Source organism: Neopelma chrysocephalum, unplaced genomic scaffold, assembly GCF_003984885.1.
Source record: "Neopelma chrysocephalum unplaced genomic scaffold, ASM398488v2 Primary Assembly neopelma1_65, whole genome shotgun sequence".
Classification (NCBI taxonomy): Eukaryota; Metazoa; Chordata; class Aves; order Passeriformes; family Pipridae; genus Neopelma; species Neopelma chrysocephalum.
Genome location: NW_020897722.1, coordinates 1,061,380 through 1,070,570, shown reverse-complemented (window position 1 = coordinate 1,070,570; position 9,191 = coordinate 1,061,380). Strand labels below are relative to the sequence as shown.

Sequence of the window (9,191 nt, the reverse complement as noted above, 5' to 3'; positions counted from 1 at the left end):
CCCCTGCTCTGACTCAGGGGCAGGGGACGAACGGGGTCACCCACGTGTGACCCAGCCTGGGCTCCGGCTCCTGCCGGGCTCTGAGTGGCACCGAGCGCTACAGTGAAGACCAGGGCAGAAATAAGTGAGGTTTCTCCACTGTCGGGAGCATTTTAATAGGAAGGATGGGCTGTACATCCTCTAGGAGCAGGCGACCTCCTGCTTTGGTCCCACTTGTGCCATACGGGCTGCCAAGGCCCCTTTCCCTTTGCCCCAACTCCGGCGGTCCCGATCCTGGGATGTCCTCTCTGCCGCGTGTCCCATCACCCCGGGAGGATCCAGCTCGGCATCAGCACCATGAGCCAGCCGTGGCCGCTGGGAGCCGGCACCATTCCTGCTGCCAGGCTCATCACAGGCAGTGCTGGAGGCAGGGACACGCCACCCTCCGCACCCCGCCCTGCAGTGAGGCATCGCCCAGCGTGAGGAGGGGGCCGCGGGGTAGCCCCCGCCCGGTCGCCATTCTGGCCACCTCCCCGGGCAGGAGAGCCCGTCTCCAGAGAGCGAAACCAGCCAGGTGACCCATAAAAGCTCCCGCACTGCCCAAGTCCCTGCTGGGGCCGTCTTGCTCCCAGCCCAGCACCAGCGAGCCCCCAGCGGGAATTTCGTAGCCCTGCTGGAAGCCGGAGCCGGCGGCCAGCAGCCGCCTGTCCACGTAGAAGCGGTACCGGCCTTGGCCGGAGGACCAGGTGAGGCACAGGTGGTGCCACTCGCCATCCAGGAGCGGCTGCACCGGGAGCTCCCGGAACTGCCCGTCCCCCAGGATGAAGCGTGCGGAGCCGGGGAAATCCCCACCATGGCCACGCACGGCCAGCTCGCTGCGGCCCAACTGGGTGGAGTAGGAGAGGAGGGCACCGAGGCGGGGAGCTGGGGTGGCCAGCCAGGAGCAGAGTGACAGTGCCCGCAGCCCCCGGTGTGGCCCCAGCGCCAGGACAGCCCCGTGCCCGGCGGAGGTGTTGGGGAAGAGCAGCACGGCACCGGTGCGGCAGGCGGGGGAGGTGGGCAGCGAGGAAAGGAGACCGTACCTGCCCTCCCCTGGCTGCTCTCGGGCTGGGGGCTGCTCTCGGGGGACCGTGGTCACGGTGGGGAGCACCGGTGCCGTGGGCTGAGGTGCTAGTGCTGCATCACGAGGGGTCTCTGCATGTTCCGTGGGTGCTCCACCAGGCCTGGCATCAGCCGGCAGCCAGTGCTCTTCCTCCTGCCGGCGCTGCTGCCGCCGCCTCGTCTTTGGGCGCCGAGGGCTGGGGGTGCTGGGGACAGCCTGGCGCCATGGCTCCTGCTCCAGGTGGCTGTCCCGGCTCTGGGCAGTGTCCAGAAGGCCGTGTGGCTTAGTGCCAGCCTCCACCGGTGCACCCGGTGGGTGGGTGGCCGGGCGGTGCAGGGGGCTCAGGGCACCCACTGTCCCCTCCAGCCGCTTCAGCCGGCGGTGCAGCCGCCGGCCGGTGGTGGCCAGCCGGGCCAGCTCGGCACCCAGGGCGGCCCGGGCAGCGACAGCCGCCTCCGCCTGCTCCGCCAGCGCCTGGAAGCGCCCGTCGATGTTGTAGGAGATGTTGTAGTTGCTGGCGATGCTCTGGAGATGGCTCAGCGTCACCTCCTGGAGCCGGAGAAACTGCAAGGGAGTGGGATGAGGTGGAGTGAGCCCACATCCCCGTGCCGGGTCCCTGCCCAACCCAAAATGCTGAGTGCCCCCCTGGCACAGGCTGGGCAGCACCACCTCCCCTCCCCTGCACCCACCTGCTCCTCCAGGCGCCGCAGCCGCAGGATCAGGGGGCCGGGGCCGGGGCGGGCCAGGGGTCCTGGCGCCTGGGTCAGGCCACCCTGCAGGGTGACAGCGAGGATCAGGCAGAGAAGCAGTGCCATCCCTGCCATCCCGCTGCCGGACGCTTTCTGCCTGCCCGGCACGGCCGGCCCTGGCCCCCGTGGTGCCCCCCCGGGGCAGCCCCCACCATAATGAGATCTGCAGCCACCGCTGGCACGGCCCAGCACCGGGGCTCCCAGCCCCCGGCCCCGGGCCAGCGCTCTGCGGGGGCGGCTGGCCCCGACCCAGAGCTCCCGGGGCTCCGGCGTCCCGGGCAGAGGACAGGCAGGAGCTGCTCGGCTGTGGGGTGAGGGAAGGTGTGTAGGGACCCTGTGCACATGGCTGGATGCAGGGCAGGGGGGACGGGCAGGCAGGAACGGCAGTGCAGGCAGGACAGAGGTAGAATGGTGCAGGCAGTGCTGGCGCGGTAGGGCAGTGCAGGCAGAGCAGTGCAGACAGTGTGGGCAGGGCAGGCAAGACAAGGCAGGTGGGCAGGCAGTGTAGGACAGAACGGTGTAGGCAGAGCAATGCACGCAGTGCAATCTGGGCAGGCAGTGCAGTCTGTACAGTCAGCGCAGACAGGGCAATGCAGGCAGTGCAGTAAGTCAGTGCAGGCAGTGCAGGCAGGGCGGTGGTGTCTGTGCAGTCTGTATGGGCAGTACAGGCAGGGTGGGCAGCGCAGTCAGTCAGTACAGGCAGGGTGGGCAGTGCAGTCAGTGCGGTCAGTGCAGGCAGAATAGGCAGTGCAGTCAGTACAATAAGTGCAGGCAGCGCAGTCAGTGCGGGCAGTACGGGCAGGGCCACCACGGGGCGGCAGCACGTGCGCGCAGCAGCACCGACCGTGGGCGGGGCCTTCAGCCAATGGGCGGGGCTCTCAGCCAATGGGCGGGGCTTTCAGCCAATGGGCGGGGCTTCGCGAGCGCGGGTCCCCTCGAGCGTGGCCCCGCCGGGCCGTGTCCCGCGGGCGGGGCGGCCCCGCCCCCGCCCCGCCCCCTGCCCCGCCCCGTACCCTTGAGCCGCGGCAGAAGATGGCGGCGGCGCCGATCCTGGCCCGGCGGATCGCCCGCTCAGGTGCGCCCGGACCGCGCCCCGCCCGGGCCCTGCCTCGGGCTCGGCCTGGCCCCGACACCCCCCTGTGCGCCCCCGCGCCGCCAGGGTACCCCCTGCTCTCACTCCGTGGGTGCCCCACGTGTCCCCCTGCCGCGGGTTTGGGGTGTCCCCACACCCTCCTTCAGTGGGCCGGGGTGTCCCACGTGTCCCCTGCTCTGGGTTGGGGTGCTCCTACATCCTCCTTCAGTGGGTCAGGGTGTTCCCCATATCCCCCATCATGGGATGGGGTGTCCCTGTATCCTCTCTCAGTGTGCCAGGGTGTCCCTCGTGTCCCCTGTTGTGGGTTGGAGTGTCCCTCTATCCCCCCTCAGCGTGTCAGGGTGTCCCCATGTCCCACCTTGTCCATGCAGAGCAGTTTTGGGGAGCACGCCCCACACCCGTGGGGGCTGTGCCCTGCCTGTCCCTACCTGTCTCTGTCCCCCAGGTGTGCTGCCCCTGTGCTGCCGGCCCCCATCATGGGACAGGGCTCCCCGGCAGCCCCCCGGGCTCCCACTCGCCCCATGTCGTGCCTTCAGCAACAACAAGATCCAGGTGGAGCTGGACGAGAGCTCAGGTACGGTGGTGTGTCACCCTTGACCCATGGGCATCATGGGGCACAGGCAGGGGCACTGCCATCCCTGTCCCGTGTGGCTCTGGGTGTGGAAAGCCACCAAAGCCCCAGGTATTCCAGCTGCAGCTGCTTGGGACCCTTGGAGTCAAGTGTTTGGGATCAGGAGCCTTGCTGGTCATGGGCACTTCAGGTGGCTGGTGCTGCTGGGGTGCCACAGGCCAGCCCTGGCTGTCACTGTCCCCTCTGTGGGGTTCCTGCTTTGGGCACCTGGTAGAGTGACAGTGCTTCTTCAGGGAACAGCTGTTGGGAATTTCTGCTACCAGGAATAGCTCTCACGAGACCACAGTCCCTGCTCTGAACAAAGGTGCCTCTTCTTGCGGCTTCACAGCTCCTGCCTTCAGGCCCCTGGGTGTGTCCTCACGCTGTCCCCATCCTGGGAATGGCTACAGCACCCAAACTAAGCATTTGGGAAGGACCTTTTGGGGCAGGGTAGGGTTTTTTGGGAGGGGACAAGGGCTCAGAGCCCTTCCCATGGTGCTGGCAGGCTCAGTCAGGTGTGTGATCCCCTGGGCAAGACTGTTTGCTGGGACAAACATGCAGGTTCAACCTTATCTGTTGAGCCCAGAGAGAAGGGAAGTGTTGAGCAGCATGACCCCGAAGGTGGCTGGTCTTTGGGACACGTGTGTTGTCATCACACATGTCCTGATCCGTGCTCCAGGTCCATCACTGGCTGAGTGAGCCTGGCTCACTGGGCAAAAGCAAGACCTTGCCCTTGGCCCTGCAGCTCTGGGAGCTTTTTAAAGAGCCAGGAGTGGGAAGACACAATCAGGTGAGCAGGGAAACAGGGAGGCAGGTGAAACTGCCCTGGCCAGGGCAGTGTGTGCTGCTGTGGTGGGGTGTCTGATATCTCTATGTTTACCCTGGCACAGGCGTAGCCATGATGAAGTTCAAAAGCCCCCCAGTGAACAGCCTGAGCCTGGACTTCCTCACTGAGTTTTCCATAAGCCTGGAGAAGCTGGAGAATGACCGTGCCTGCCGGGGTGTGATCATTACATCGGTAGGTGTTGTCCTTGCTCATGTTTGATCTCTTGGGTCACTGGTCACTGGGATGGGAGGGCCCAGAGACAGCTCTGATTGGCTCTTGGAAGGGCTGTGATCTTCTTTCTGTGCCCTTTTCTGGCAGAACAACAACAACCAAGTGTTGTCATTTGTCGTGCAAATCAAATCTGCTCGTCTGCCAACCTGACACATCCTGTGAGATCTCCTGGAGGAGATGCCAGTGTTTATTTTCAGGGATGGTGTGGGGACAAGGTGGTGCCTGGGAATGAGACAGGGCAGGTTTTGTGCTGTGGGGCTGATTGTACCCACACAGGGACCCTGACAATGAGAAATCATGCTGCAGGCAGAGTCCCAGCACTGCAGGCCGTGGTGGTGGGATGATCCAGGCTGTGGGAGCACTGGGGAGATATTTTCAGAACCCCAAAAGACCCTCATATCACATATAATTATCACTTTCCTCAAGCTGCCACACCGAGGGCTAAAGGGTGACAGTGACTCTAAGTGATGTCTGTATTTTTCCAACTCCAGGCTATCCCCAAAATATTCTCCTCTGGCCTGGACATCACGGAAATGTGTGGGAAGAACGTGGAGCACTATGGAGAGTTCTGGAGAGCTGTGCAGGAGTTGTGGCTGCGACTCTACGGCTCCAACATGGTCACGGTCGCTGCAGTCAATGTATGTCCTTTGGGCCCACCTCCCTTGTCACCTGTCACCTGCTGTGGCTTGTTTGCACCACGTGGGCAGGGACAGCCAAAAAATCAGGCTGAAACAAATCCAAAAAATGTGTTTGTTGGGGTGTTTGGGCGAAATTCGTGTCTGTCAGTGTGTGGGATGTGGGAAGGTGCGGAAGCGTGGGATGCTGCAGGCACCGTGTAAGCTGCAGACACTGCTGGGGTATAGCAGCATTTCAGCACTTCCACCAGGTTTTGCTCCTCCAGCTGTGGTTCTTGGCCAACAGGGAAGTGCTGTTGGAATCTCGATGTCCGTGGATGGGTCGTTACATGTTTGGTGTCTTCTTTTCATTTTCCAGTGCGGTGCTGCCCTGGCAGCTCCCGGTGGTGTCTGTCCACAGCCCATCTTTGAAGGCAGCTGGGTCTTCCCACGGGCATCCTGAGCAGGGCTGAGCAGCACCAAGCCATGGCAAAGATGGTCACAAATGGAAGGGAATCCTCCCGTGGGAGGGTGGTGAGGCCCTGGCACAGGTTGCTCAGAGAAGTTTGGGCTGCCCCATCCCTGGAAGTGTCCAAGGCCAGGTTGGATGGAGCTCTGAGCAACCTGGTCTAGTGGAAGGTGTCCCTGCCCATGGCAGGGGGGTTGGAATAAGATGGGCTTTAAGGTTCCTTCCAACCCAAACCATTCTGTGATTCAATGAAACCCTGATAACCTCTCAGAGATCTTCTTTAGGGCTGTTTCGGATCAGGTGATCAGAAATTTAGGTGACATCTGCTCTGTCACCTTGTGTCTTCCCTACTCTGGAGGGATCAGTGAAGGTGGGGGATATTTGTAACCATGTCCTAGACTCACTCCATCCTTCTGTCTGCCAGGGGAACAGCCCAGCAGGAGGCTGCCTCGTCGCCCTGTCGTGTGACTACAGGATCATGGCAGAGAACCCCAAATTCAGCATCGGCCTGAACGAAGCCCAGCTGGGCATTGTGGCTCCCTTCTGGTAGGCCAGTGCCTCCTGCTTCTAGGGCCATGTGTAGGTCTCTAAAAAAGAATTCATCTTCAAGGAGTTAATTAGGCAGTTTAACATGTCATGGAGGTGTAGGTTGTGTGCCAGTGATCAGGTAGATGCAGCTGCAGGAGATGGCACCTCATTTCTGTCCTGTCCTGCAGGTATCTGAAAAGCTTTCAGGTTGCAGAACGTTCTCATGTCCTTAACCAGCAAGGACCTCAGTTCTGACCCTGCAGTCAACTCTAAAACTGGTGCTGGGGGTTCTCACTGGTGAGGCTCAGCATGGGAATATGCTTTTCTCAGGGTACATGGTGTGTACCTGCAAAATCCCGTGGTGTGGAGATCTCTGAGAGCATAGGGACAGTGACATACTGAGGCCCTTGGTTGCCCTAAGAGCATGTAAATGTACTATTGGAAAGGAGCTTTCACACCAAGTTTGCCCATGTCACAGCAAGTGGGTACAGCTGGGACCTGTGCATTGAGGGGCAAGTGAGGAGCTCTCATGGAGGGGAGAGTGAACTCTGTTGGGGTACTGCCAAAAATGGCTCTTCTCACATGATTTTCTTGGTGTGGCTGAGCCTGCAGCTGCTGTTCAGAGCCCCAAGCCTGGGGAGTGGGACCAGGGTGCTCTCAGCTCCAGTGTCTGGGTGAGCTGCCCCTGGGTGTTCCTTTCCCTCACCATGGCTTTCCCTCCCATCTTCTCCAGGTTTAAGGAAACGTTTGTGAATGTTGTGGGACACCGGATCGCTGAGCGCTCCCTGCAGCTGGGCTCCCTCCACCCTGCACCCGAGGCCCTCAAGCTTGGCCTGGTGGATGAACTGGTGCCAGAGGAGAAGCTCCTGGAAAAGGCTTCGGCCACCATGGCACAGTGGCTGGCCCTTCCTGGTAAACCTCTGGCAGAGGAGGAAGGGATCTGATCCGAATGGGAAGGACAGATGCCAGGGCTGGTATCTGGGAGCTGTGTAACAGTTTCCATTGAAAGGGAAGGTGTGGATGGCTGGGAAGTGGGAGAGCTGAGCACAGCGGTCCTGGAAGCCTTGGGCACTCTGCTGGGTGTGCAGGGCACGTGGCTCCAGCTCAGCTCGCCCTGCCAGCCCTGCTGAGTCAATCTGGAGGTGCCTGAGCTCCAGATACAAACTGAGCGTGTCTGTCAGTGGAGGTGTTAGCCCAGAAAAGCTGCCATGGAGTTGAGGGAACAGGCTGGGTGAGAGCAACTGGATGGCTGCCAGTCTGCTTTCATTGTCTGGATCAACTCTTGGCACTCTGCTAAGCTGGGGATGGCAGTGATGGAGGTGTGAGGACAGACAGACAGCACAGGCATCCTGTGTGTTTGGGCTGCTCCATGACTGCGGCACATGGTTCCTGGGCTGGGAGAGGGCTCTCTGCCAGCCAGGACCAGATCTGAGCTGTCCCATCCCAGACCACGTCTGTCCCCTGCTGTCCTGGTGGCAGAGTGACACCTCACCCCTCAGTGAGCATGTCTCAGCTGTGCCCTCCCCTGACTTCTAGGAGGCACTGTGCAGACCTGTCCCCTGAATCAGAGCCAGGAGTCTGTGCAGGAGGAGGTGTCTGTAGCACACAGGCACTGGAGCCATCTGGGGTTCCCAGTGTACTGAGGGGCCAGTCATCATTTCACAATCACAGCTGAACTAAACTGAGGGTGTGCATAAAACATCTGTTGCACAGATGTGCTGCCCCATCACCGCATCTGGCTGTGCGTGTGTGAGGTGCTTGAGGCCTCAGTCAGCTCCAGCAGCATCCACGTATCCTTGTGGAATGGCACAGGCCCAGGGATGAGCTTGAGGGGACAGTGCTGCTGTCTTTTTTTGCAATGTGTTTGGGAGGAGCAGACTGTCATGCCACAGGTTGAAGGGGTTGGTTTGGGGGAGCTTAGAGCCAGAGCAGTTTCAAACAACAAGGAATTTTGTTCGGTTACTGCTGTTCTGAGCCTGGGGGTGTGTATTGGGAGGGGGTATTGGGAAGAGGCTGGGCTCTGGAGGGCACAAAGAAGAGGAAGTGCACCTCATCTGTGCCAGTAGATAAGTCATTTCCCCACTGAGCAGTACAGTCATAATTTATTGTTTGAGAATTTATCCAGTTCAGCTTCCAGACAGTGGGATTTTCCTTCACCTTTCCCTGCTGGTTCAAAGAACCCTTTGCTGTGGGATCCCTCCCCTTTGCACCTGCACGTGGTGGCAGCCTGGGAGCTGGTCAGGGCTGAGGACAGGGCGTGCTCCTCATCCTCACTGTCCTCTCCACAGACCATGCCCGCCAGCTCACCAAGTCCATGATGAGGAAGGCGGTGCTGGACCGGCTGGTCTCTCACCGGGAGGAAGACATCAAGTACTTCATCAACTTCATCTCAAAAGAGTCCATCCAGAAGTCACTTCGCATGTACATGGAGATGCTGAAGAAGAAGAAGAGCTGAGGGTCCAGCTGCCCTGGGGCAGGTCCTGGGAGGTCGAGTCAGCCTCTGAAACGCTGCAGTGGCTGTAGGATTTCACAGCAAAGCCGTCTGCAGTGCCAGCAATTGGTGGCGTGCCACTGCTCCCATGACTGCCTCAGCAATTCCCTTTGTCCTGTAGAGTGCCTGACACCACTGCTGCCTTCCCTGAGAGCAGGGGAAGCCTGCTCAGCCCCCCCAAGGGATGGACAGGGAGAGGGTCTCCACACGCTGTGGCCTGAGCCCACCGGTCCTTGGATGTCCTCCCTCCTCTCCAACAGTTAATCATGAAATGAGATGTGTCAATAAATCTTCAGTGAGGTAGGAGATGGATGCTTCGTTCCCCATGGTCGCAGTGTCCTGGCTGGTGGCCTGTCCCCAGGCTCTGGTTCGTGGTGGGCTGAGGGAGCTCTGCCCTGAGCTGGGGGGTCTGGGCATGGCTGGCTGTCACCCTTCTCCAGACCAGGATCCAGAACAGCCCACGCACAGGGCTCGTGGATGGGGCTGCAGGGGGTGCCTT

General features: G+C 60.9%; 2 protein-coding genes across 2 annotated transcripts; one reads left to right on the top strand and one right to left on the bottom strand.

Annotated features, from left to right (window-relative positions):
* Window positions 1–388: 388 nt before the first annotated feature.
* On the bottom strand, window positions 389–1,905 carry PTX4 (pentraxin 4). The gene is made up of 2 exons (XM_027683921.1): window positions 1,771–1,905; window positions 389–1,645 (listed from the first exon to the last, which is right to left on the bottom strand). The coding sequence occupies exons 1-2, from the start codon at window positions 1,903–1,905 to the stop codon at window positions 389–391; spliced, it is 1,392 nt and encodes a 463-aa protein (XP_027539722.1).
* A 923-nt stretch (window positions 1,906–2,828) lies between these two features.
* ECI1 (enoyl-CoA delta isomerase 1) lies at window positions 2,829–9,004 on the top strand. The gene is made up of 7 exons (XM_027683646.1): window positions 2,829–2,905; window positions 3,369–3,497; window positions 4,424–4,551; window positions 5,082–5,228; window positions 6,098–6,219; window positions 6,935–7,113; window positions 8,490–9,004. Exons 1-7 carry the CDS (start codon window positions 2,863–2,865, stop codon window positions 8,654–8,656), a joined length of 915 nt encoding a protein of 304 aa, XP_027539447.1. The 5' UTR covers window positions 2,829–2,862; the 3' UTR covers window positions 8,657–9,004.
* Window positions 9,005–9,191: the final 187 nt, after the last annotated feature.

Excerpts from the sequence above, each read along its gene's own strand:
- ECI1 (XM_027683646.1), top strand. The coding sequence starts at position 2,863 with ATGGCGGCGGCGCCGATCCTGGCCCGGCGGATCGCCCGCTCAG. Across the intron at positions 2,906-3,368 it reads CCGGCGGATCGCCCGCTCAG|GTGTGCTGCCCCTGTGCTGC; the intron begins GTGCGCCCGGAC and ends TCTGTCCCCCAG. Across the intron at positions 3,498-4,423 it reads GGAGCTGGACGAGAGCTCAG|GCGTAGCCATGATGAAGTTC; the intron begins GTACGGTGGTGT and ends ACCCTGGCACAG.
- PTX4 (XM_027683921.1), bottom strand. The coding sequence starts at position 1,905 with ATGGCAGGGATGGCACTGCTTCTCTGCCTGATCCTCGCTGTCACCCTG. Across the intron at positions 1,646-1,770 it reads TGCGGCGCCTGGAGGAGCAG|TTTCTCCGGCTCCAGGAGGT; the intron begins GTGGGTGCAGGG and ends ACTCCCTTGCAG.